The 27,302-nt window shown below is 36.9% G+C and overlaps 1 protein-coding gene across 6 annotated transcripts in view; it reads right to left on the bottom strand.

The window, feature by feature from the left end:
• Nucleotides 1–27,302, bottom strand: part of Neto1 (neuropilin and tolloid like 1) — a 117,662-nt gene that overhangs the window by 75,750 nt on the left and 14,610 nt on the right. Inside the window, exon 5 of one of the 6 annotated variants that reach the window (XM_036204346.1) lies at nucleotides 18,284–18,353. The exons of the other annotated variants lie outside the window; for them this stretch is intronic. Within the exon in view, the coding sequence (XP_036060239.1) occupies nucleotides 18,307–18,353 (47 nt within the window). The 3' untranslated portion in view covers nucleotides 18,284–18,306. Of the gene's footprint in view, nucleotides 1–18,283; nucleotides 18,354–27,302 lie in introns of those variants that run through there. 6 annotated transcript variants of the gene reach the window in all.

The following is a 27,302-nucleotide window of genomic DNA, read 5'->3' as shown; positions in this document are numbered from 1 at the left end:
GGGTGAGCAGACAAGGTTTGGAAGGCAGCCTTCTAACTGAGGGTGAGACAGACATTTCCGGTGGAGAGGACTGGGAAACACCACATTAGCACTCTAATAGCTGCACATACATAGAAGATTAAGAACACTGTCCTATTCTAGTGAAATTTTAGTCTGTTTTACCCTAGGGTTGACTCGGGTGCTGTGCAATGCTTCCAAGTACATTTGCAATATATCCAGGGGAGTAAAATAATGAAGTTCAAGAGATGATGGCTTGGGGAAGTTCACTATGTGTGTTTTAGCTCAATTTCTAAGACTACACACATGGTTGGTTGTTATTTGTTTATTTATTTTTATTGCAAATGCCTAAGAGCCCTGGCTTTACCACCACATAGTGTTGTGAGCATCCACAGTGCTGGTGAAGCAGAAGCATGGTGAGGAGGCCTTCTTCATTCACATCAGCTGGGAACCACAGCACTACATCTCTGAAGCTTGGAAAAAGGAACTTCAATACTGCTGTGGGATGGAGAAAAAAAATGTGGTGCCTTTGTGGTGCATCACATTGGACAGAGTCCTGCTCCAGAAGCTCCCTGGCCTGGATGAGCACATAATACCGCTGGAGTTTTAAGAACATAACTGTAGGATCATCTTTGTTGGTCACTCAGAAGAATAGGTGACTAATGAAGAAACCCAATAAGAAGGAAACATTGACATAAACAAATTATCATCACGATTTCTCTATAGTAATAGAAGACACCAGAGTCTTCTAGAGGTGTCAGGTTGGTCCTCCTAAATTTTACTCCCTCCCTCCCTCTCTCTCTCTCTCTTTCTCTCTCTCTCTCTCTCTCTCTCTCTCTCTCTCTCTCTCTCTCTCTCTCTCTCTCTCTCTGTGTGTGTGTGTGTGTGTGTGTGTGTGTGTTGACGGCTGCATGCTTGCATGCTACAGAACATATGTGGAGGTCAGAGGACTTATTTTTGGAGTTAGTTGCCTCCTTCTATCCTTAAATAGTCTCTAAGGATGGAACTCTCAGGTCACCAGGTTTAGCAGCAAGAGCCTTTACTCTCTGAGCCATCTTGCTGGTCCCTTTTCATTGACTCTTTGTAGTGGAGTCATCTTCAAAACAGCAGTGGAAGATGAGCTTAAAAATTGCTTTTAACTCTACACCAAACTCCACGCCCGCAATCCTTGCATCACAAGGATTCTTTCACAAACAAGGATCTTCTAAGTGATTCTATACTTAGAGACTCGGCCTAGTTTTTTATCCACTAGTGTTTTCTCCCCAGTCTGAGGCTCTAAGTTTGTAATGGCAGGAAAGTTTTATTTGCTAAGGTTCTCAATTCACACTCGTAGTTGCAAAACCTGATAGAGAGCGGACTTCCACATTGCATGTCTCATGCTAATTTGACTGAAGTCCTTCTTCCCACTGAAACACTTCAATCTCACTTCAGGCTCTTGACCACCCATGCCATGGTTTATTTTGGGATCCTGGAACAGCAGCCTGTCTCTTTCCTTGCCAGCAAACCTACACAAATGTCCCATCTTTTTCTTTCTTGATATTTCCTTGCTGAAGAATGACATCCACACCCATGGTTTCTACCACCACCTCCGTGCCAATAACTAACACTTTGACTCCACAAATTACAACTCTCTATAATTTAAAGTTCTCAGGAAGTAGAGCTCTCATGATAAATTAAGATGATTGGTTTCTTCACAGAAATGTGCTGGTCTGCCAGATAACAAAGGGTTATAATATCTATAAATTTCAAAGGTATCTGAAAGCAAAAATGCAACAGTACAAATTATCATGTCTCCTCCTAACAGGCAACAAGACTGAACGTACCATAAATTTGAACCTCTGCAGAACACTTACGCTGGATCTCCCTGACTGTATCTGGTGTAGCTACTCGTACTTGTGCTAATTTACTGGAATGCCTTTTGCTCTTTCCCATCTCATCAAAAATTCTACCTTGTGTCAGTTTTACTTTCCATACAGGAATCAAATAGTTTTCCTAAGTCTATAGTATAGTCATTTTCATACGTAAAATACTTTTCTGGCTTCTACTATTTGAAGGCTACAGTCAGTAATCTACCACCTGAAACACACTAATACCCACTCTGGATATCACCACCAAACATGTTATTCACTGTGTATACACATTAGTTTTATTTGAAACACTTATTTTTTTGAGATAGTATAAGTACTTCATTTCTCCCTCTGATTTTTCTCTCTCCAAAGCCTCACATATACCTCTCCTTGTTCTCTTTCTAATTCATATCCTCTTTTTTAATTAATTGATGTTACATGTATATACATATGTACATACAAATATAATCCTAAATACAATTTACTAGGTCTGTATAATGTTACTTGTAATTGTGTTTTCAGGGCTGACCATTTAGTGTATTGGATAATCAATTGTTGTGCTTTTCCCAGAGGAAGACTATTTCTTATAATCTCAGGATTCTTTACTTGCCTTTAGTTTTATGTAGAGTTGGGACTCCTTGGACTTTTCCCCTGTCTATTTTAGCATGCCCATTGGTGTCTTTGTTTAGCTCATGTTTGGGCACACATGTTGGTGAGACTTTATGGGTGTAGCTTCTGACATTACTAGGAGACACAATCTCACAGAAAATTCCCTTTCCTATGACTCTTATAGTCTTTCCACACACCCTGTAGTGTTCTCTGAGACTTAATTGTGGGAGTTGTTTTGTAGGTGAATCTATCAGGATTGTGCTCATAACTCTGCGTGTTGATTGGCTATGGTTTTAAGACTCACTTAACAAGACAGAAATTGTTCGTGGTACTGGAAACTTAGCCAGGGTTAGTGAAGTCGTAGTTCTGGGAAAAGAACCCCAAATTACAATTTTACTCAACTAATATAATCCCTCAGTGCATTCTAAATATTTGTCCTTACACCCACAGATCAGTGAAAACCTCACCCCTCGTGAAGGAAACTTGTATTTGCCACAGCTGGAAATCACTACAGAAACCCACAAATAATCAAACTAGAAGTGAACATTTAGTTGTCAACTTGCCACAACATAGACTCACTAGGGGAGAACTTCTCAATGAGCTTTTATTAGGTTATGTTGACCTAAGGACACATCTGTGGAGAATTGCCTTGGTTGTCGATGGGTGTATGAAGATCCAACCCATTGTGATTAGCACAATTTCCTAGGCAGATGGATCTGGAACAGTAGAGAAGAGAAAGCTAGATGCAAACAAGCAAGGAGGGAGTCCTGTGATTATTCTTGCTCTGCTCTTGATTGTGTATGTGATACCTTATGCCCCTGCCTTGACTCTCTCTCAATAATGGACCGTAGCCTGGAATCATAAGTGAAACAAAACTTTCTTTGCTTTTTTTATCACAGTATTTTATCACAGCAACATTTTAAAAAGTATAAAATGAACAAAAATAAAGCTAGAAAGTTTCCATGTACAGCATTTATTTCAATTGCACAAAATCACTTGCTGTTTATCTGGTGAAAACCTGCAAGAGCAGCATTCCAGCCTTTGACCAGTGCAGTTCCAAGGCCTAGAAGGCCAGTTCTGGCCTCTCTTCCAGGAAGTTTTCAAAGTACTACTCCTGAAAACATCTGTCAATCACACAACGTAGCTCAAACAAAAGTTCCCTAACTTCCTCAAAGCAATACATACCTTTGTTAGATAGCCACTATACTCCCTGAACCCCAGGTATGATTGGGGCATGTTTGAGATGCATCCATTTGTGGCCTATTGTCTAGCTAGCACAGGGGTAAACAAATACGCCACAGATGAACTAGATGTATTTTTAAAATTCCTGCTTGATCTTCATTTTCCTGTTTCTTAAATTTTAATGTAATATAAAACACTATGATTCTTAAAAGGTAATAAAGCAATTGTCTCTGTGATTTATAGAAAACTCTTTCATAGTATTCTACAAATTTAAGTATGATTCTCTGATTTATATATATACATATATATATGAATACATATGTATATGTATGTGTATATATGTACATATAGAGAAATCCTGTTGGTTGTACATGTGTATATACATGTTAACATACATGTGGATGCATATGAATATGTGTGTGTGTGCACATGTGTGTGTCTGAGGTTGACATCTGACATCTTCACAGTCACTTCCAGGCTTACTTTTTGAGGCAGGATCTTTGGCTGAACCTGGTGCTACTGTTTCATCTACCTACCATGGCTACCTTGCTAGCTTCAAACATCACCAAAAACTGCTTTTTAAAATCTGGGGGTGCAGAAGGGCTACCCCCAGCCTAGAGTTTTACTTGGGTATTGGAGATCCCATCTCTGCTAGTCACTATTATGTAGGAATTCTTCACCCACTGAACAATCTAACCAGCCCATTTGAGTCAAAATATATTTGAGAAAAAATATTACTTGAAAAAGTTAAGTCTTGGCCTGGCAGTGGTGGTGCATACCTTTTATCCCAGCACTTGGGAGGCAGAGGTAGGCAGATCTCTGTGAGTTCGAGGCCAGCCTGGTCTACAGAGCGAGATCCAGGAAAGGTGCAAAGGTACACAGAGAAACCCTGTTTTGAAAAACAAACAAAAAAAAAAAAAAAGAAAGAAAAAGAAAAAGTTAAGTCTCAGTTCTGGAATTAAAAGTCACTTGTTTCACACTCACAAGAAAAAAATCTTTGAAGGAAATGCAAACATTTGAAATTTTATTTATTTATATTTATATTCAGGAAGAGCTGAGCCACTTCTACATTACACAGCAAAAGAATTAAGATAGCCTTGGAGGCCTGATTCAAACTCCATTAATCTGTCCCCTGCTGTTACCAGATCTCACATCTTAGTCTCCTGAGCTCCTCGACACCTGGCATCAGTGTTTCTGATACATTATATAGTATTCTCTAGATTCTTTTTACTGCCTAAAGAATTAGTATATGACTGAATTATATTCTGCTTGTTCCCTTGTTTATAAGCTTTATAAAGGATGGACAGAAGTGTACCTTATTATAATTCAGTTTTTAACATAAAACTTTATAGTGTATATAATAATGCACACTGTAGAGCAATAAAAACCATTCTTAATACTAACATACTTTCACTAGCAAGGGATGCGAGTCTGTATTTTTATGTACAGCTTGTAAATTCTTTCTCTTTGTGAGGATAAGAAGGGCTAGAAATGCTCTGAAATGAGACTTGGTGACAGTAACAGAAAACATATCTTGAGAAGTATACCATGGGAAGTTTTGTCTCTGAGTTTGTTTAGGATCAGAGTGTATGCAACAGATAACTTTGAAGTAACTAATTACTATCATCTTACAAGATCACTGTCGTGCATGTGTTCTATTACTGACAGAGGTGTCCTGCATCTGTGAATGACAGAAGTTGAGCACTGTTTAATAGAAATGACAGCAATTAATTAAGAATCTGAAATTGTTTACTTATTCTGTGTTACGTTCTCTAGTGATCAACCTGAAAGACAAGTCTATGCTGATTCCAGATGACAACTGGAAGATGCTGAGTAAACCATTGTAGATCAGTACAAGGAAGCCCGACCCAGGGCTATTCACCATACCAGCAAAAACTATAAATAATAATACAATATATAACATCCTAAATATGGATTCTCATCAGTAGATAATACAACTGCTGCCATCTAGGATAGAATGATGGGCAGGAGAGTATAAAGCAGAAAGAGGAAGGATTTGCTGTTCTGCTTGAAGAGGTGAGGGCTGAAGAAGAAATGTCTTTACAGAAAAGGCTATTTTCTCCTAACACAATGGAGCTGCATTTTTTAATGTTTGGGTACTTGTGTTCATTTTTTAAATTATTAATTTTATTTTTTGAGATTATAATTTAATCATTTCTCCTTCCTGTTCCTTCTTTCAGACCTTCCCATATCCATATATACCTCCCTTGTTCTTTTTTAAATTCATAACCTCTTTGCTTTGGTACTCACGTGTGTGTGTGTGTGTGTGTGTGTGTGTGTGTGTGTGTATGTGTGTGTGTATGTGTGTTTGTTGTGTGTCTGTGTGTGCATGCATGTGTGCATGTATATCTAAATGTATAAGAAAATGTGCTTATTCCATACAATGTTACTTGTATATATTTTCAACTCTAAAATCATACATATAAGGCACTGACATTTTGACAATGGTAAAGGATTTGAACATAAGTCTGCCTGCATGTGGAGAAGAGACTTCCATAAGAAGTAAGTTCTTCCACATGCTTTAGCCTCCTTTGTGTCCCTAAAAATCACTGAGCAACTTTTGATAAATACGTTCAAAAGAAGGAACATCAGACAAATCAAGCACATCTTTGAATAATTAATCAAGACAGAGAATAGATGAGTTCCCTGTAGTCTGTGAATAAATATAACACGGGGCTGTTTTATCCTTCCCTGCAGACACAACCTCTGAGACTTGAATGCTTACTTGAATCCATAGCTGAGTCTTCATGACAACAGATACTTGCTAAATAATATGTGTGGACGATGTTTTCCAAACGTTCCCCTTTCAGACAGCTCAGTGAGTTTGATGATATTGTTTCCATACCATGTATAGTTGATCTGAAGGCTCTTAGTGCCAGACTCATCCTATCCCTCTTTGACATCCTTGACCCAAGTGATGCAATAGACCATTGGTCAACTTCCCTGAAATGAAGCACTTTACCATGAACCACTGTAATATGTTGTCATGGTGAACTCATTAGAACAAGTTACAGGGGATGAAGTTTGAGATATTTTTCCTATCGGTCTATACAGTATTCAACTCCAACCAGATTTCATGAAATACATTGAGATAGACAAAAAAAGCTCTATAGCTTTAATCATGTTTCCAAAACAACTATAAAAATCTTACAGATTTCTGTTCATCATTCATGTGTTGGTGGATTAAGTTTTTTAGATGACATTTTTAGTATGCTATTAAAATATCTCTTTTAAATATTTATCACTTATTTGATGCTTACTGAAAAACAGGCACATAAATTAATTGAACTTGAAACTTCCAAAGAGCTCTTCTAATTTATTATTTTTGTGAAACACACACACACACACACACACACACACACACACACACTCAATAGATGTGAAATTCCAAACGAATATTGAGAAATTTGAAAAGATATGTATCAAAACAGCTTCACAAAATTGTGAATCTGCTGTGTTCCATTGCCTCACCTCATGCACCATAGATATTCCTGGCACTTGAATCTTACTCCATCAAGTTTGTACTGGAATTCTTGTTCATCAAGGAGGCTTCCTCTGATTTCTAGATCATTTGTGGTTTGTGTTGCTGTGTGTCACAGCGTCAGGATGCAGAAATGCTACTTTCATCTGTTGTTTTTACCTCTAAACTTTGAACTCCATCTTCCTCATCCCAGTTACCTCTCCTTAAGACCAAAGAAACCCTGTTTAATGAATGAGCATCTCCCACCACTGTCAGTCACTAATATATTTCTGATACACAACATAGTTCTTACTTTCAGGATGTGCTTGACCTAGCTTAGACATAGCCCATTGCTCATTGTCTGACTCTGTCTCTTTAGGTCCTCAGCACTGGAGTAGAGGGCGAGAAGATGACATACAATGCATGCTATGCACATATGTGAGTTTTGAAAACTGAAAGATGAATGATTTGTTTGGGTGCCTCTAAAAATGGGCTTCACTTCAAAATAACTGCAAAATTAAGGATGCAAAATATCTCTGCACTAAAATAACCACTTCGGCTTCCTCATACAAAACAGTATTGCATCTCTCATCAACCAGCTCAATCACATCCCATGCTAAAAATATTTGAACAAAGATAGCTTCTTCCTCCACAGCATTGTTCTGATAAAATTGCCAGGAACATGGTGACTATAACATTATAAGACTCAAATTTTCAAAAGACATGTAATTTAACTTGCATACTTATTATTTAAGGAAAAATATGTTTTGTTATATGTATTATCAGCTTAGTAGACTGTTTAATACCAGTAATGAAGTTTGCAGAACTTCATACTATATGGGATATTTTAAAGGTGTAGCACAATATGTGTACTCTTATTACATTGTTAAATGTTTTACTGTTATCACAATGAAATAAGATTTATCATTCCTCCAGTTACAGAAATATTCACAGAAACAAATAATAAAGTTATAATATAACATTGTACAATCTTTCAGAGAAAGTAACATTAACTATGAAGTGGCTATGAATCCAGATGACATGGATTTACAAAGAAATAAAAAGTGTTTAATGAAAAAAATTAGAAGACATATATATGTGTGTGTGTGTGTGTGTGTGTGTGTGTGTGTGTGTGTGTGTGTGTGCATGGAAGTCATATGTCCTATGTGGCCCCCAAATTCTATTTCCACTTTTAAATTCCATGATATTGCTAAAAGTTAATCAAATATTCTGGGTATTGATCATTATACAATATATACAAGCATAATGAATATAATATGTCTAACTTAATAAAATTGTTATTGCTTAGATGATGATACTAGAGTAAAGGGAAATCTGTGTTTTTTTAATGTATTGATTTTTGGTCCTCCAGCAACTTCCAGCTTTGTCACCGAGTGTAGGGTTAGTATTATTTTCTACATTTACCCCTGAGTAAAATTTGAGGCTGGGGTGTTCTAGTAGAAAATTTCTTGCTGTGAAATATCAGGACCTGAGTTGGGATGACCAGCATGCACATACAAAATTGAATGCAGCCATGTATGTCTGTAATGCCATCAAAGGGAAAGTGGAAGATAAGCACATCTTCGGGCCAGCCAGTCTAGACCAATTGGTGAGCTCTCATTTCAATGAAAGATCCTGTGTCAAATGCATGTGCTCACTCTCATTTACAAACACACTCACATGTGTACACATATACACACACTAGATAAACTACTCTAAAATATTTCGAACATATATTTATTCCCACTCAATAGTAACAAGAAAATAGAGTACAGTTGCTATGCTGATGAGCTCATAAAATTTGGAGAGCAGTTACCAGTAACATAATATTAATTACCAATGAATAGGTCATGGCATGAAAAAGGAATAGAAAATAATAAATATTTCTTGAAGACGGTGGTGAAGCAGGGGTCCTGGAAGAAGTGAGTCTTCATATTATTTTTAAGGAAGTAGCTGGCATTTTCTAGGTGGAAGAATATGAAAAATTTCTAGATACAGCAAATCATATGCCTGGGGACTAAATCACTGTGCTTTATGTACTCTGGGTTAGACAAGCCTGCACTACATCAAAATTGTAGGCACTACATCATCCAAGGAGGAGACTATGGAGAAAGAGGGTGGTCATGAAACACCTCTCATATCACCATAAGGAACTGGTTTGTGCTGGAGGCAGAGAAAGCAATGAAGGAGTTTAGACTCTGGCATACATATTCTCCTACCTAGAAACACATATGAACACCCATCTCTCTCAGGACCCTTTCTAGCACCTTCTTCATGAAGCATATATTTACTCCTCATGGCTCATGCATGCCATGATTTGTCCATTAGTCACTATTATTATGTTACAGGTAAGTGCTTTCCAAATTTTATGAACTCATTAGCTAATTAGAAGAGCTTCTCTCAGGTAAGAAGAAAAGTTAAAAACCCAGGTAAGAAATCAAATGGATCCTAACTTAACACTGCAGTAGAAATCTTGGCACAGACTGAAGAATGACCAGAAGCTTTTTCTGAAGGCTTTGTGGATTAGCAGGAAAAATGGACAGCTCAGAGTTGTTTGCTTGAAGTCTAGACATTGGCAATGACAATGGCAATATCATTATCTCAAATTAAAAGAAAACATAATTTTCTAGCAAAAAATTCTGATAATCTTAGTTTTTAGGAGCAAATGAATCAGAAAAGCAAAAATAACAGTGGTTTGAAAAATAAATGGTGAAAAGAAGGTAATACTTTAGTACATTCTTCCATATGCTGACACTATGGCTAATGTTTGGAACTCAGATATGACTCATAGTTACTTCCTTAGAAATCTCACAGTGCAGCAGGAGAAAAAGACATAAACAGATAATTACAGTGCAATGTGAGAGAGCAACAAGACGGGTGTGTTACAGAGAGAGCTCAGAGAAGAGAGAGTGAAGGACTTCCTAGGAAGTAATGACTATGGGAGCAGTGGACAGGAAAAACCCACCAAAACTTAACAGGAATTTCTCAAGTATTTGAATACATGTCCTCGTGTCCATGTCTGTCTCCCACAGTTTTTCAGGACCCACATCGCTTGGACTTTAAAATTTTACACAGCCCCTCTCCTAAATCCAGGACAGCTCCCCAACTCTCTCAGTGTATGGTTCTCTCTTATTTTTCTACATCATTCACTCCCGTCAAGCTACCAACTTCAGTTCAAAGTCTTCATTTCAGGGTTGCAAATTAATTTCATGAACTAAGTTCAATTCATATTTTCTGTTTATTTGGTATCTATTCTTTTTTTTTTTAAATCACATTTATCTATGACATTCATTTCACCTAACTCTCATCTTTCTTATTTAAATAAATGAGGAAATGGATATGGCAACAGATAGGCAAACATGCTGGAGTAGGTGAAATTCTCTAAGGCAAAAATGAAGTTCATGTGAGTAGGAATGGGTAAAATAGGACACAAGAAGATTTAGCCCTTACTTTCCAATCACTTAGTGACTAATGGTGGAGAGCAGGAAAAATGAAAGTAAAAACGTGTTTCACTTCATCTGAGCCTGAATGACTACTACCATGGTGATTTTGATCAAGTGTGAACAAATCATGGGAAAAGATTTTGGCTTGTGTACTTTTCACTGTGCAATGTTCACTTGGGATGTGGAGTTCAAGTTTCACCAACACAAACATAATATCTAGACTCCATGAAATGAATTCCTAGTCAGTCTCTGAATGGAGAATGAGATTTCCATGTAAAGTTCAGGAAAGAAAAAGATTCAAAATAGTCTAGTTCGAGAACAAGTATTCATAGTATTAGACAGCAAAGTAGAAAATTGATTGAGATTTATTTCTTCATCTTGTGAAGAAATTAATGAAGTATTATCCAGCATTAAACAGCAGGCAGTTTGGGTAAACTGCATTTAAATTTTTTCTTCCATAATTTTCAAACTAGCTAAATTTCAAACTAGCTAAGTTTCTCAAGTTTTTTTTAGGAATCTTGTTTTATAATTCTAGTTCTGTTTAATATTTCTAATATAATCATATATGTCTTTAATTTAGTAGACCTGTATCTATGGGGTTCAAAGAGGAATAATCTTACTTCATTGTCAGGTACAGCCTTTGTTGATATAGTATTTCCTTGTCCTATGTTTGAATAAAACTTTGCAGATATCCTACAGCTGTTCAGTTAGAGAAATTACTTGTTTTCAACTTCATGAATCACTTTCAGATATTTTAACTTCCCTTATATTAGGTACTACTATGAGGGACCTTTAGAATAAAAAGGGACAGAAGTCTACCCTTCTTCTCCCTGCTTCCCTTTCCCCCTTACAATCAGTAGCTATGTAGGTAGATGGTAGGTGGAAACACAAGTTAGGAAGACCAGGAAAAGACAACATCTTTAAAGGATGATCATAGAAGTTCCCTTTGGATTATAACGGACAGAGTGTAGTCCATAGAAATCTACAATGAGTCTCACAACACAGAGATGGTTAGTAGCACTTTATTGACTGACTTTTTGGAACCCCATGTGATTTTTGTCTTCCAGGGAGTCCATCAAAAGACATATTTTATTCAGATTATTTCTGAAGTGACTTCTTTCCCCCAAGAAACTTAAACATTATTACTGCATGTTTAACATGGGAGAATAGGGTAATCTATGGCAACTTTGAGATTTCTATTGAAACCTTAGGCTTCTGTGTCTATACTCCCGACAGACAATTACATTCTCCCAGTGAGCCACAGATGCCTAAATAACTCTCTAGCTACAAGATTCCAGAGCACCTTGATGTCCAGAATTTCGATAGAAAGCCTTATAAGAGCCTACAATCTCTAGATTGTCTCCTGGAGAGAACCCAGCCAGCATGTGTTGTTAAATGTTTGTACACTGTCTGAAGATTGCTGTGATTGGTTTGACAAAAAGCTCAATGGTCAATAGCTAGGCAGGAGAGGATAGGTGTAATTTCCAGGGAGAGAGAAGAGGAGGAGGAATGTAGGCATGTGCAATTTGCCAGTGAGACACAGAGAGAACAGGATATAGAATGAAGTAACACATGGCAGAATGCAGATTTTAAAATACGGGTAAATTAAGTTATAAGAGCTAGCTGAAAACAAGCCTAAGCTAAGACCATGCTTTCATAATTAATAACATGTCTCCATGTCATTATTTGTGGGCTGGCATTCTAAGAAAGTCTGACAATAAAACTGCCTACATTTGGTGCCCAATGTGGGGCACTAGATATCATGATTACCTAAAATATTCTATTATTAACAGAAACTTTGGAGTCTATTGGGGTTAAAACCCATTGATCAACAGATCAGCAGAGAAGTAACCAGTGACCTTCTCTCTCTCTCCTTCCTCAATCCAAGAATCTTTCTAACCCCTCCCTATGACTTCCTCTGACTCTCTGCATATCTTGGGCCCCACAAAATATCTATGGTCAATTCTATCCCACAACAAACATGAAAATTATCCCACTCAATAATTATGTGAATGAATCATATGTATCAATAAAGCCTGTAGGGAAATATGAAATGAAATGGGATGTGCAAACTTGACTATTTGAATTCCATACCAATACATTCAATGACATCTTTAGAAGTTTGGATTTATTTGATCACTCATTTTTTCTTAATTGAAAATCAGTTTTGTTGCAGTTTTTGAAGCAACAGTAAAAGTAGCACCCTGCAATGTTTATAATAATGCTTAAACTTCATAATTTTATTGACTTATTTTTAGGTTAAAGGGAATAAAAAGAATATAAATACTGTGGACCTACTGTTACTGTAACTAAAGATTTAGAGCCTACTGACCTTTGAAAAAGAAACTTGTATTTGTGTAGAAAGACAAACAGGGTACAGAATGAGTATATTCTTACTTTAGAACAGCTGTTAAGAACCCATTTCATCAAGAATTTCTGAATGTGTGAATGGAGCTTGAATGTCTTGTCTCCCAATGTGAGTAAAAAGAAAGATTGAAATGTGGATTTTAGAGTCAGCAAGAGCAGGCTTGAATATTAGGTTCTTGAGTGTGCACAAGCCATTCACCACTCCAAATTTCAAGTGACTCATGTATAAAACCAGGACACAGCAAAAACAATGTAATTTTGTTTTGGGAAAAAGAAAGTGATCTCCATTTCTAAAATCAGTTTTAATGGAATAGGAAATGATTCTATAATTTTTGAACAGCAGTGCTCCAATAGTCTTAGATAACATCTACAGAATCCTTCAACACAGAGTAGCCTCAGCTGTGGAAGTCTATCTGTGGTCACATGGCTGAACAGTTAATTCAGTCTTATGTACATGTCTCAAATGTGAGAATGCTCTCTCTTATTTCTTTAGAACTCTTCAAATTTCTTTAAACTGACTAATTATTCAGGATCTTGTCACAAGAAAGTATAAATAAAATGATGTTATCCAAATAAAACTATTTTAAAATGGACAGAAGCTGGGTTTTCCATTCATTTAAATGTTCAAGCATATGTAAGAAGTATATTATAAGTGTATAGTTTTGTTTTCTGTTGTTTGTTTTATTTGTTTGTTTGTTTTTTTAAATTAGCCCAAGTCTCTTGTGCTATCTATGGCTGTGCCATTTTGACTTTAGGATAACAATTTCTCTGGAACTTTGTACCTATTGCTTTGAACTTGACATACAACCAGTCCTCAATGCTCATCCCATTTATGAATGTGCACATAGTGAGTAAAAAGCTCTGCAACTGGCTTGCATGGTCAAAAGGTATTTCTGTTTCTATGTCATTTGTCCCATTGCTTAGATGTATAGTCTCCACAATTCATTACTTTGAAACTAGTATGGGTTTCAGTTCTTCTGAGTTTCATCACTGAAAACTCAAATGACCTTGACTGGTTCGAACAATATTCCTTGTGAGAAGAAACATATCATCAGAAATTATAGACCTATCGATCCATTTCCAGTGAGGAGCTAGCTCAGAATGAACGTTTCAAGACTGTGACTTAAGATAGGATACTGAGTTGAATGCTGAGGAGTGTGGAAGAACAGTATGATGTGTAGAATTGTAGAGTAGCTGGGTTAGTTAGTCACACTTCCCATCTGCTTCTGCCTAGGGATAATATGCATTACAATTCACAAGAAGACAGACTTGTTCAGAAGATGCATTGCTGATCTAGCAATTTTTAATTGTTATCTATGGGCACCAATCTGACCAAGCTCTAGAAATCACCCTACATATCTGAATGCTAACAAAAGAGAAAACAGAACCTAAGAACACATCACTGAATGCCCTCCAAGAAATATTGCAAGGGTTATTCTTTAACACAGGCAAAGGGAATTCAAGGATGCAGGGTGATTTATAAAGATCTTGGAAAGTCTCCTGGTAGCCCAGGAAAATTTCCTACAAATAGGATTATATAGCCCAATAGAAAATAGCCAATGACTTATTCTGAGTGTAAAAAAATATATATATTTAAAAAGAAGAAATAGCATCTTAGAAATTGTGGTCTTAGATTTAACAACTAGACAAAAGACTGACAAATTTAAGCATATCAGATGCACCTGCTGGTGATTTAAGGAGAATGATTGACAATATATCTGACAGTAATGATAAATGGACTCTTAGGAGACACAGAGGAGAGGAATGCTGTTTGCCCAATGGTTAGCACTGTTACCCTTTCTTAGTGAGTGGTCCCTGCCTGCTTCAGTTGCAGACTTTGTATCAAGTAACTCCCAAATGTTCTAGTCCTATCCTCACCTTCATCAGCTGCTAAGCATGAAACAGGCTGCACTTGTTGACTCTAGGACACAATATCTAATTCATGTTTCCAAATATCATCTATTTTAGAAATATGAACTTTTGTAATATGAATCATTTAAGCATTCTAAATTTTTAATTTTTGAAATTCAAAACTTAGATGAAAACAATGTAATAAAACATAGGTGTGCTATGAAAATGCTGTGTGATAAGACATTAAAATTATGTATTATAACATCTGGAATATAATAAGAGTTCAACAATTCATTATTTTTATCAAGATGAATTTCTTGTAATGAGACATTTAGAAAGCAAGAATCACTACTTACATTTGCCATATTTCACCTGAATTAATTTTAAATGACTACATTTATCACAGTATTCTGCAGGACAATTTTATTGAGAAACTTGAGAAAAGTGTGTTCTCTAGTGAATAAAATCTAATATTTTGACACAGAGAATCTATTTTTATAGCTATGTATGATACATGTATCAGTATAATTCCTAAAATATATATCCTCTTACTATCTTGACATTTAGATTATAATGCATCAAGTGCCATTATTTTGCACTGTCATAGCTCCCAAATGCAATTAATTCAAGTCCTAACAGAGTCAGCAAACTGGTAAAGTAATTAAGTATTACATAAATAACAATCAAATAAGTCAATAGATAAAAACAATAGCTCATTCAACACTTATGTTTAAAGCAAGAGTAATTGTATTTCTTTAGATATTGCAAGATGAATGTGTGAATGGTTCAAAAGCTAAATAATTTTTTGTTGCTGTTTCAGAGGTTTGAAATTTAGTTACCAGAACCCAGGTCAGACATTTCACAGCTGCCTCTAACTCCACCTACAAAGCAACTCCTACCCCATCACCACTCATACTATATATGAAAGTAAGGTAAATAAGTAAAGCAAAACACCTAGCATCACTTATACATTAGAAATATTAGGACATATTCCTAATTAGATAAGAATAAATGGGGACATCTCTGAAAGGAAACATTACAAAGCTATACAGAAAGAAACATTTAAAAACTAAACAATAGATTTCTCAATATCCTTGTCATTTTTATACATTTTAGTTCGTATCTATCTCATGCCTTTCAGAAATATTCCAATGAAGGAAGCTCCTTTGTCTATAACCAGTCTTTAGTTGGCAGTCCCTTTCATAAATCAAAATATATCTCCCTTTAATTTAAAAATTGGAATGCACTGAAAAACTCTGCTTACCCACAGAAAAACCTGATGTCAATTGGTAAATTAGATCTATAAGGAGAGAAGCCAAGACTGAATTAAATGTAAAATTTCCAAATACATAATTCTGTCTTTTGGTTTGCTGACACAAGGCCATGGGCTCACAGTCAAATCATGCTCTGTTTTAATGTGTAAGTACCGCGATTAATTTGACTTTTCTCCTTAGTTCTTCCCCTAAACTGTGTTCTACCTTCCTTGGCCACAATTTTCATTCAGTTCTAAATTCCTCATGTGCTCACGAAGATATTTAATTGATTAATTGGTCACAATATATTTCAAAATGAGCGTAACACTTTCTAAGATTTGGTTATCCAAGGTAAATTTTGACACAGCTTAATCAATAAAACTTTCATTTCCACTTCACTCTTCAACACTAGTACTGGATTTCTTACGTAGTTTTTCTGATTCCAGATTTCCTTTTCATTTCATGAACACAGAAGCTAGGCTAATATTATTGTCTACATTTTCTTACCTGTGCTGTTTTCATTTTGCTTGGATTAAGTATATTTTATTTCTGTGCTTTTGTGTTCTCTAGTCAATCTATTCCTCACATCCAGATAAATCACACTCCTATAATAAAACACAGTCTCAAATGTCACTATTCAATTAGCACATCATTGTGCTTCCCACTTCTAAAGTTACATGTGTGAATCTTTGGCCCGTCTCCCAGAGACCTTCATCATAGGAATCAAATTATTAACTTTCCTCTTTCAAAGTCACACTCCACAAATGGTTTTGACTATTAAATAGATATCAGTACACTGGCAGTTCTTCTCAGTTATGGAGTCTCACACATTCTATCTTCTTTGATTATTGATTGCTGCCCATTCATTTACAAACTCCATGAGGAATGAACACAAAATTCATCAAGTGTTGCTAACCACTGATGAGCCTATATTCTGAAAATGTATGGTGTCAGTCGAAGGAGAGAATATTTTGTTGTAATTCTACTTAGAAAAGCATGACTGGTAATGGCTGAGTGAGCACATAAATACTCCCTGTTTATCTCAATGAGGTGATGGAGGGCTGTGAAAAAAAGCAGTGTCCAAGGCAGCATACCAACACCCCAATCCATGCTTGCTCCCATGCCCTCAGAAAGGATAAACTATGACTATACTAGCATGTCTGAACAGTACTCACTTTTTGAAGGTCTAGAAAAATCTAGTCATAAGCCCATGTGCGATGATACTTATACCATTCATGACCTAAAATGAACCAGCATATGCAGTAAGATTTTCATGTGGAGAAAGGACTAGAAGCTGTAAAAAACACTGTTGAATATATCATCTCTTGGAGGATGGAGAAAACATCATTCAAATCCATAGGTACCATGAGAACATAATTGCCTTAAGAAGAAAAATGGACCTTGGATGAAAATTCCATAGTAGTACAACTAAAATGGACTTCCAATCTCAAACAACACACATAAGTTGTTGTAAGGAAAAATAAAACTATTTCCTATCTGATCTGAATGGTGAAAAGTGTAGTGCAGTGAGCAGAAATGCCAACGTTAGTACTTTGCACAGGAAACTAACAGTCTATTTATGGAATTCCTACTCTTCTCTTGTATTGAAGAATTAATTGTTAATAGTTCAAATTCAAATGGGCATTTTTTTTTCTAGAAATGTGGAATCAGTCCAGAAGCATAAAACATGGGATGGCAGAATCAGGAAATGTGATGTCCATTGGGAGCTTAAGGAAGGAGCAGGTGGAGGGTCATGAGAGGAAAATGAGAGGCTTCGACTTGTCAAGGAGCAAAGTGTGCAGGCCTGGAGAGATTCCAAAAAGCAGCGCCAGAACCCAGAGAGACAAGCACCGTATGGAAATTATACTGAGGGGGATAAAACTGCTGTTCACAGCAAATAATCATGATCATTGTTTTTAAGTGATCTTACAATTTTGTTTTAGAATGAGAGGCGAATATTACTAGGAAATAGTTATGAAGACAAAGCATGTGTTCCCATGCAAATAAATCTGGCTATAATTTCCCCAGGAGTCATTCAGTTATTTACAGCAGATCTCCAAAAAGCTAATGCATTTTTCTGCTACCAGAACTCTGCTGTTGATGGTACTTATTGTCATGACAACTCTCATGGGCGTTTCCGGCTCTATCCATCCTGCCGGTGGCCATTCTGCTGGCTCTACTATGCTTGCCTTATCTGCCAGAGGAAAAGCACATTGCTTTCAGACGAAAGTGCTGCTTTTTTCTTTACCTTACCTGCTATGTGAGTTCCCTCTGTATCACCTAGTGGAGCTCCTGGGGGGGGGAATGGTTGAAGTGCCGTTTTCTGAAGGAATGATTCAAGGGAAGAGAAGAACCATTTGATTTGGATTATGATCTACTCAGAGTAAAAGTGACATATTTATGACTAATATGTCCTCCTGCCTAAAACAGTTAACTATAACTCTTCTGTGGGCATATGTACAGCTAGTTGTGAACTGGCATGCTGTATTATAATCCCTCTGTTGCTCCTAGGCTAGGGTGGTTGAAATGATTTGCCTGAAAGTGGCTGGGAAGAGAAAAATGCCATAAGGACAAACTGAAGCAGAATTTCAGGCAAGTCAGCAGTTGTGGAGTGGTAGGAAACTAGCCAACTGAGCAGGCAGGAACAGACAGCATGGGCTGCTGAAGCAAATTCATCAGGCAGATATGCCATGAAGAGGCAGAGGCTTGAAGATGCCAGTTCCCACAAGTAGCTATTATTTGCCACAAGCAAAAATACCCCCATCCCATGCACATCTCTGGAAAGGATGGCAAGTTTGTTTTTTTGTTTTTCGTTTTTGTGAGTGCTTCAGTCATATTTGTGCATAAAGATGGAGTACACATAAAATCAAATACATAAATTGTGACATAAAGACACAAACATAATATATTCACCTAGACATATATAATTAGTTTATATGTAGGAAAATTCAGATAAAAAGGATATTAATACAAGGGCACTTCTCACATTTGAAATGCAAGTGAACATATCCTGTTCTCTATTTCCATAGGCAAAGTATCACTTTAGTTTACCTTCTGTTCATCTGCTACATTCAACACATACTTTAAATGTTTAGTTGTATGCTCTGTGAGTGTTCTGACACTCCAGCAACAATTTACAACAATATTAGTGGTTTTGGACACATCGAAAATATCACATTGATGAGTCAGGAGATCTGTATCCTTTCTTTTGGAGATTTGAGGGGGGATTTCTATGCACCTTCCAGCTTCTGTAGGCTGCTTGCACTCCTTAGTGCATGGATTTCCATCTTTGAAGGCCACAATAAGCATTTTCTGTTTCTTAGGCTGTCACCTAACAGGGACATCTTTGCCTCCCTCTTTCATACTGAAGGACTTTGTTAATTCCCTGTGATTTTGCATGAAACTCTCTCCATCTTAAAGTCAGATTGTTAGCAACATTCAGCCCATTGCGATCAGCTTTACTCTTGATGTCACCTAACACGATACTTTCAGAGGTTCCAGAATTGAAGACATACACATCTTTGTATACCAGTGTTCTCCTTTACTCTGTCATACTCTGTCCTATCAAGACATATCTCCATGGCAAAAGCAGATGTGTTCAATTCTATGAGGTGCTCAAAAGTGCTCAACCTATGAGAGTATTGACTCAAACCCAGAGCTGCTTTCAGGTCTCAGTGTCGGCATCATCCAAATCAGGTGTACTGTGTGTCTGAATAGGATATACTCTGAGGCACGGTTTTTCTCCATCTCTGAACATATACGATTCAATCGGCATTTTATTTGTCCCAACAGCACAACAATGATGTGGCAGGCGTAGCTTAATATTCCTTCCCAACAAATACAGAAAATGGGGAGGCAAAAAGAAAGCCACCAGTCTGAAGACATTTTGAAACCCAGCTGAAGTGTTCTGCTTGGTTTTAATGCCTGAGAATTACCTACATTGACACTGAGTCTGTTTTTGTACTGAAAGTGCTATTGTGCCCATGGAATCTGCATTTTCAGTCCATTGCACCAAGCACATTTGGGTTGAGTGGTTGCAGTATCATATTTCTTGTTTGGAAACACTGGGTGGGGCATCATCTTTCACTCTGTTCTCCTTCTGTCTCCTGCAGTCCAGGAAGGCAATGTTTCCACTGGTATACATTCTCAACAACTGTGTCTCCTGTGTATGTCACAGGCTTCATCCAGCTCCTCTCCAAATGTCCTTTACACATCCCTCCTAGATTATGAGCCTCAATTTTCATTTCTGCCACAATGACTGAAGTGATTTATGAACTGTGTCCCTAAATATCTCTAAAGAATTCTTTGTGGTCCTTAATACTTAATAATTTGTAATGAGATCAGGAAAAAATTTTCCAGCAGGTTTTGTTATGTTTGAAATGAGTTTGCATGTGTATGCATGTGTGCACGTGTGTGTGGGGGTGTATGGTGCATGTAATAGCGCATGTAGAAGTAGTAGTAGTAGTTGTGTGTGTGTGTGTGTGTGTGTGTGTGTGTGTGTTTTGCATGTGTGTGTAAGGGCACAAGTGTCTGTAGCTGTGCATCCCTGCACTGGCAGTTGTAAACATATGTGTGTATACAGGATATAATGTGGTGTTGTTTGTAAGGAGCTGCTCATCTTGTTTTTTGTGACATGCTTTTTCATTATCCTAAGTTGGCAGGCTCAGAGGTTCCTCCTGTCTCCATCACTGAAGCACTAGAACTACACAAACATTCCACATGCCTAACTTTTTTTTTTTAATGTGAGTTCTGGGGATCAAATCTAGGTCCTTATGTCAGGCACTTACTGATTGAGTCATGTTCCCAACCCATTGGTTAGTTCTTACTTCTGTTTCCTTTAAGGCAAGCTTTTCTAATTGCATTCAAAGACCCTCTAAATTTTAGTTGACAGCGAATTTCTTAAAACTGTAAGTAACATTAAAAGTTCTGCCTTACACCTAAGTCCAGAAAATAACTGCATTAAATTTCCAATTAAATAAAACAGAGACTCTTTTCCTCTCAACTTCTATATTCATGCTCCTTATTTCCTGTAAGTCCTAGTTATCAGAGTTTTGACTTTTATATTTCCATCAATAATTTGCTTATAATGTTGTATATGTTCTATAAGGCATGAATCTTTTCTCTCCTGAGACTTACTTCCTCTGAAGTTCCTACAGTCAGTGACACCATGTGTCTTCTAATAGTTCACTTAAGTAAAATAAACTTTTTCTCTAACATATTTCTCAAAATTCTTCCAGATTTTAACCACTGATGATTCCAAGACCATTTTCAAAATACTTTTTATAGTAACACTTCAATTTCAAGTACTAAAATCACTATTTTTCTCACACTACTGTTAGAATAAATTATCACAGATGTAGTGGCATTAAACAAATCAAATGTATTATTTTCCATTTTTGGATATCAGAAGTCTGAAATGAGTTGTTTGTGATCCTTTTGAGGGATCTAGGGGATATTCCATTTCATGACATTTTCTATTTCTAGAAATTTCCCAACATATCAACTTGCTACTCTTTCATCTTCCTTTAAAGGGAGCTGGAGTCTTCCTTACATTATCTCACATGACACACAATCTTCTCTACCTTTACTCCATAGGAAAGAAACTTGAGCTTTGGTGTGCCTGCCTACCCAAATGGTCTAGGATTATTCCTCAATATTAAGTTTGACTGATACATGTCTTTAATGTTGAATATTGCATGTGATTCTAGCTCCCCTTGGACATGTAACAACACACTCATAGCCCAGGGATTTCTGCAAATACAGATTGAAGGTAGAGCACATGACCTGATTATTAGTCTACTACGAAGATTGGTCTGATCAATGAATTAATTGTATGGTTGCTAGAGTTACACCATACTGTATTTATACCGTTATGATCAACAAGGTGGACCAGAAATATTCACTGAATAAATAAGTGGCAAAAAGTGGGATGGAAATCAAGTTAATATGTAGATTCTTTAAGTACAAAAATACAAGTTTGACTTTTATAGTTATAATGACATCAAACATTAAACAGAAAGTCACTCTTAGTTATTATAATATTAAACTGTTTCCGTATAATTCCTTAACTGATTTCATATACAGATGAATTAAAAATAATTTTCAATCTGTGAAATGCTGTGAAAGACAATGTTTTAAATATGAAGATTTAAAAATATTTCTTTAGGCAAATGTACATGAAATTCATTTATAAAAAGTTCCTTAAATATGCAATGGCAAATTAAACGTTAAACAGAGGATTCTGGGAAAGATTATACTAATAACTCTTGTAACTAAACAAATCCCTGGACATGGGAAGTGCCAAAATGGAGAATGAAAGCCTGTGTTTTCTAATTAATTTTGGTCAAATTTCTTTAGTATTCTTTTTAAAATGATGCCACTGACCTTAACAATTAAAATGGAGACTAGATTTTAGCTATGTGATGATAGGTTTGGATGCAGAGGTGATCTCATAGCTAGGTGAGGTATGGTTTCCACTCAGCCTATTAGACCTCTTTTCAATAAATCAGTAAGCATTCCCACTCCTGCTTCTAAGCCTCCTCCGGGGGATTTGACAATATCCCCCTCACTCAGCTGAGCTGCTTACCATAGCCCTAGAAAAAGGTGTGGTGTATGGTAAGTAAAAGGAGCTAGCATCTAGCATCACAAGCAAAACTCAGAGAGACATGTTGGATGAAGAGCAAAAAGTTGAGTTACACCTGAATGAAAAAACTTCAGCTTTCCTCGTAAGTGTTAATGTGGAGCTATATACACAAAGAATCATGTCAGCAGTAACAAATACTAGAGATGAACAAGAAAGCAGCTACCTACTTCATGATGAGTTGGGTAGAGAAGGCATAAAGTTTAAGAGATGAACAGGGGAGGCAAGAATCCATTGTTAATTGAAAGACATTTCTGACTAAATGAAAAAAGTAAATTCTTCAAGTGATAGCAAAGAATTATGAGATGGTACTGTAGTTTTCTATAATTAAATGTCTTAATATAGCTGTGCTAAAAGTAATCTCAATATGTGATAACATTAAAGTCATCATCTCTACCCTTTTGCAGAAGGCATGTCATCACAGAGTTACATAAACTGATAAGCAAGGGAGAACTTCATGTCTAGGCAGAGTTCATGGACCAGGTGCCATGTTCTCTCAAGCCCTCTGGCTTCTACTTTTCTTTTATTTTTTCAAGCACAATATTTTTATTGATTATTTAGAAATTTCACACCATGCACCCAGATCTCACTTACTTCCCATTCCTCTCTGGTCTGCCTGCCACCCCTGTGACCTCCCCATTGCAAAAAGAAGGAGAAGGAGAGGAAGAGGGGAAGAGAGAAAGAGAAGGAGAAGAGAAAGAGAGAGAGAGAGAGAGAGAGAGAGAGAGAGAGAGAGAGCGCACAAGTCCAATTTGTCCAATTTGTGTTGCACACATATGCACTGGAGCATGATAAGACTCCCAGTAGCCAGGCCCTTAAAAAAATAAAAAATTGAGGCCTTCTCCATCAGCACTCTGACAGAAGCCCTCAGTTGTGTACTTCAGCATCCTTATTACAATTTTAAGAGTTCTCTTCAATGGTTTCCTGTCTAGGCTGATGCTTTTTATTGGCAGGGGCTTGTCACAGGAGCCTTCTATGTCCCCCCTTTCTCAGCTTGTATCTGCAGTCATCGACACCACTGCAAGAGTAGCTTCCTTGTCCATTACAGCCAGCAGTAGCACAGATCATGGACTGCCACAAGCTTTCTGGTGACAGTTTCTCCTTTCTTTTCATTCTTCCTTCCTTCCTTCTTTCCTTTCTTCCTTCTTTCTTTCCTTTCTCTCTCTTTCTCTCTCTGCTTCCTTCCTTTCTTTTTTCCTAACTTCTTTCTTTCCTTATTTATTTATGAAGGAACAAGTGAAAGAAACCCCAAAGTGTTTTTCTAATCCAAATAATATACACAACAAGGTTTGGACCTCTGTGGTTCCATGCAGGATGTACCATGTTCCAAGCTTTCACTCCAGTCTTAAACCACCAAATAACTGCAAACAATAGGCTTGCACCTGGACACTGTCTTTCCTGGAGACAAACTGACAACATCATTATTGTACAGGAAACTGTTCAGCAATCTTCTCTTTCCTTTTATATTGCTTTTGGTGTTCTCTGCACAGATGGGAGCTAATCCTGGAAAGTCTCTCTCCCACTCTCAAGTTCTCTCCTGTACACCCACCTAGACCAAGCAGCAGTTTCTTTCCTCTGACATTCCCCCATCTCTCAGGCTGAGTCCTCCACAAGATATTGATGAGCTGAACCAGTCAATATTCTGGATGAGTGAGAAGCAGGAATTGAAGGGAGGAGTCTCACATGAACATTAGTGCAACCTGCTCCACATTTAAAATTTTGTTATTGTGCTTTAAGTTTTGTCTTTTGTTTCTTGAAAAAAAAATATGCCTTGAAAGGAAGTGTGATGCTACTCCTTAAAGTTTGCATTTCACAGCCATTCCTGTGATGAAATAAGACTTCAATGTTTGGGGCAACATTGTAAACACAATATTTTAAAAGATAACACTAACTAATCTGAAGTTATGCTATCTTCAGTTTCTATGTTAAAAAGAATTTTATACTATAAATCTTAGACATGCAAAGTTTCTTTCTTTCAGGTAAAATTCAAAGTGATCATTAGAGAAATTTATTTTTCCTTCATGTCAGAATGGATATCATAACTGCAACTATCTATTCCTAAATGATGACCTCTGTCAGCTGAGAAAAGACTCAGTCTTCCACAAGCAATCTACATAAGAGCAACACTAAGTGTACTCAGCAAGTTGTATGTGTATCTACATACATGTGTGGATATATCTCTACGTGTATGCACATGTATGTAAAAATAATTAAAGAAGAGGTTATAAATTTGAAAGATAGTGGGAGCAGGAATACTAGAGGAGTTGGGGGGTATGAAGGTGATGTAAATACTTTATTCATTTATAAAATTTTCAATTAATAAATATAAATTGTTAAAGAAAGAGAAATTTTCAAAGTAGTTAAGTGAATATTCATTCACTCTTCAGGAGAATAAAGTTGTACCAAATAATTAAGACAACATTAAATGCAAGGCTTTTTCTACTTAATAGTATATTTCATCTACTGTGCACAGAGATATTTTTGAAATGCTTGGTTTAAAACTCTCCACCACAGTGTACTCTTTGCAATGCCTTTGAAGTCAATCAGCATGCAATTTGAGGGAGGATAGGAATCAGCCAACTGTCCCTAAGACTTTGAGCTCTTCAGATGAAAGGTACTACTTAAGTACAAAGTATCATAATCATCCCTAAGTATTTAAAACTCTACTCACTTCAATGGGAATGACTAACTCAACCTCACCTCTGTGGCATTACTCCTTTAGCTAAGCTTCTTTAGTAGGATGTGTGTAACTTCTCTTGAGAATAGTATTGGAAAAAAATCATCAAAAGTGCAAGATTCTTTATGTTTAGCCTTCTTGGTCTGAAAATTGCAGAAAAAAATCTTTCTTCATTTGAAAGCAAAGAAAAAGATTAACAAAAACATATATGTAACTGAGGGGAGGAAAGCTTGCCTTTTATAGAAGTCCATCCTCTGGGATGTTTTCCTGTACTCTGATGGATTAAAGAGTCCCTGGGTTGCTGTGGGATGTTCTGTATGTCAAATGTGCTGCTCTGATTGGTTAATAAATAAAACACTGATTGGTCAGTAGCCAGGCAGGAAGTATAGGCGGGACAAAGAGAAGAAAATTGGGGGAAGTGGAAGGCTGAGGCGGAGAGAACAGCCAGCCGCCACCATGACAAGCAAGATGTAAGGTAACCATAAGCCATGAGCCACGTGGGAAAGTATAGATTAATAGAAATTGGTTAATTTAAGATAGAAGAAGTAGATAACAAGAAGCCTGCCACGGCCATACAGTTTATAAGCAATACAAGTCTCTGTGTGTTTACTTGGTTGGGTCTGAGTGGATGTGAGAGTGGCGGGTGAGAGAGATTTGTTCTGACTGTGGGCCAGACAGGACCAGAAAAACTCTAGCTACACTGGGTGATGCCACTGATCTTGGAGGTCCAATGGGATAGTTACAGCTTCACTGTTGAAGTTAGATTTTCTAGTGGCAAAGGAAACCACACCAAGAAGGCATGTGGCTGTGAGGAAGCATTACTTCTAGCTCCAAAGGCTTTTTCAGATTGAATTTACAAAATGCAGAATAGAGAAATAACATTCTTGACTGAAAGCTAATTAACTACCATAGTTAAATGGTTTGCTTATGCAAATAATATCAAAAATATAAAATCTTTTTTAGAAGGATCTTTAAGTTTACTGATAAACCTAAGTCAATTTTTAGTCTGGCTCTATCTGGCTCTAAGACCATTTTTTCTTCTGCCATTCACACCTTGGGTATACATTCTTATAAATTTGATGTATACTGCTACAGTTTTAGTCAAGGCTTTGTAAGTATTACTAGTTGTTTGACTTTATTCACTGCTTTGTTTAAGTAGTATTAATTACACAACTTGTTAAATGTGAATATAGTACAGTTCTCTAACAGTGCACATGTTTATATGTTTGATATGGTTTCTTGTTGAATTGGCTGTATCTTATCATATTTTACAACTTGTAGTTCTTAATGTTTTTCATGTCTAAGTACTTAGCTCTGGTGTTTAATTTTGTCTTATTGAGACAGGGTTTCTCTGTGTAGCCCTGAATGGCATAGAGTTTACTATATAGACCAGGATGTCCTTGAACTCACAGATATCTACTTGCTTCTGCCTCCTTAGTACTGGGATTAAATGCATGTGCCACTGCACTCAGCCACAGCCACTTAGCTCTGTTCATGGAAGCCAGAAACTACATGACTGATGTACACTCACCACTCAGGACGGTAGTCTAGCACGCATAAGAATTACTTTCAGGATAAGGATGTAATCAACTTGTTCAAATTCTAGGGTCTGCAAAGAACAGCATGCAGCTTAAAAAAGGGCCAGTGGGCCTCATGTTTCTGAATACTGAAATTTCATGCTGTTCTTTGCAGACCCTAGAATTTGAACAAGTTGATTACATCCTTATCCTGAAAGTAATTCTTATGCATGCTAGACTACCGTCCCAAGTGATTCATCCATGTTCTCAAGCCCTGAGTGACTGGATGACGACACAGGCACCCAAAATAACCACAAGAGAACTAAAAAGTAAAGAACCATTAAAATGGGTAGGAAAAACAGAACACCTTCCTCAACACCATTTCCCTGGTATTTTTGTTGGCTGACTTCCTATCCTCCCTGTCCATGCACGAGTTCT

This window comes from Onychomys torridus, chromosome 13 (assembly GCF_903995425.1).
Source record: "Onychomys torridus chromosome 13, mOncTor1.1, whole genome shotgun sequence".
NCBI classification, from domain to species: Eukaryota; Metazoa; Chordata; class Mammalia; order Rodentia; family Cricetidae; genus Onychomys; species Onychomys torridus.
This window is presented reverse-complemented; position numbering and strand designations above follow the sequence as displayed.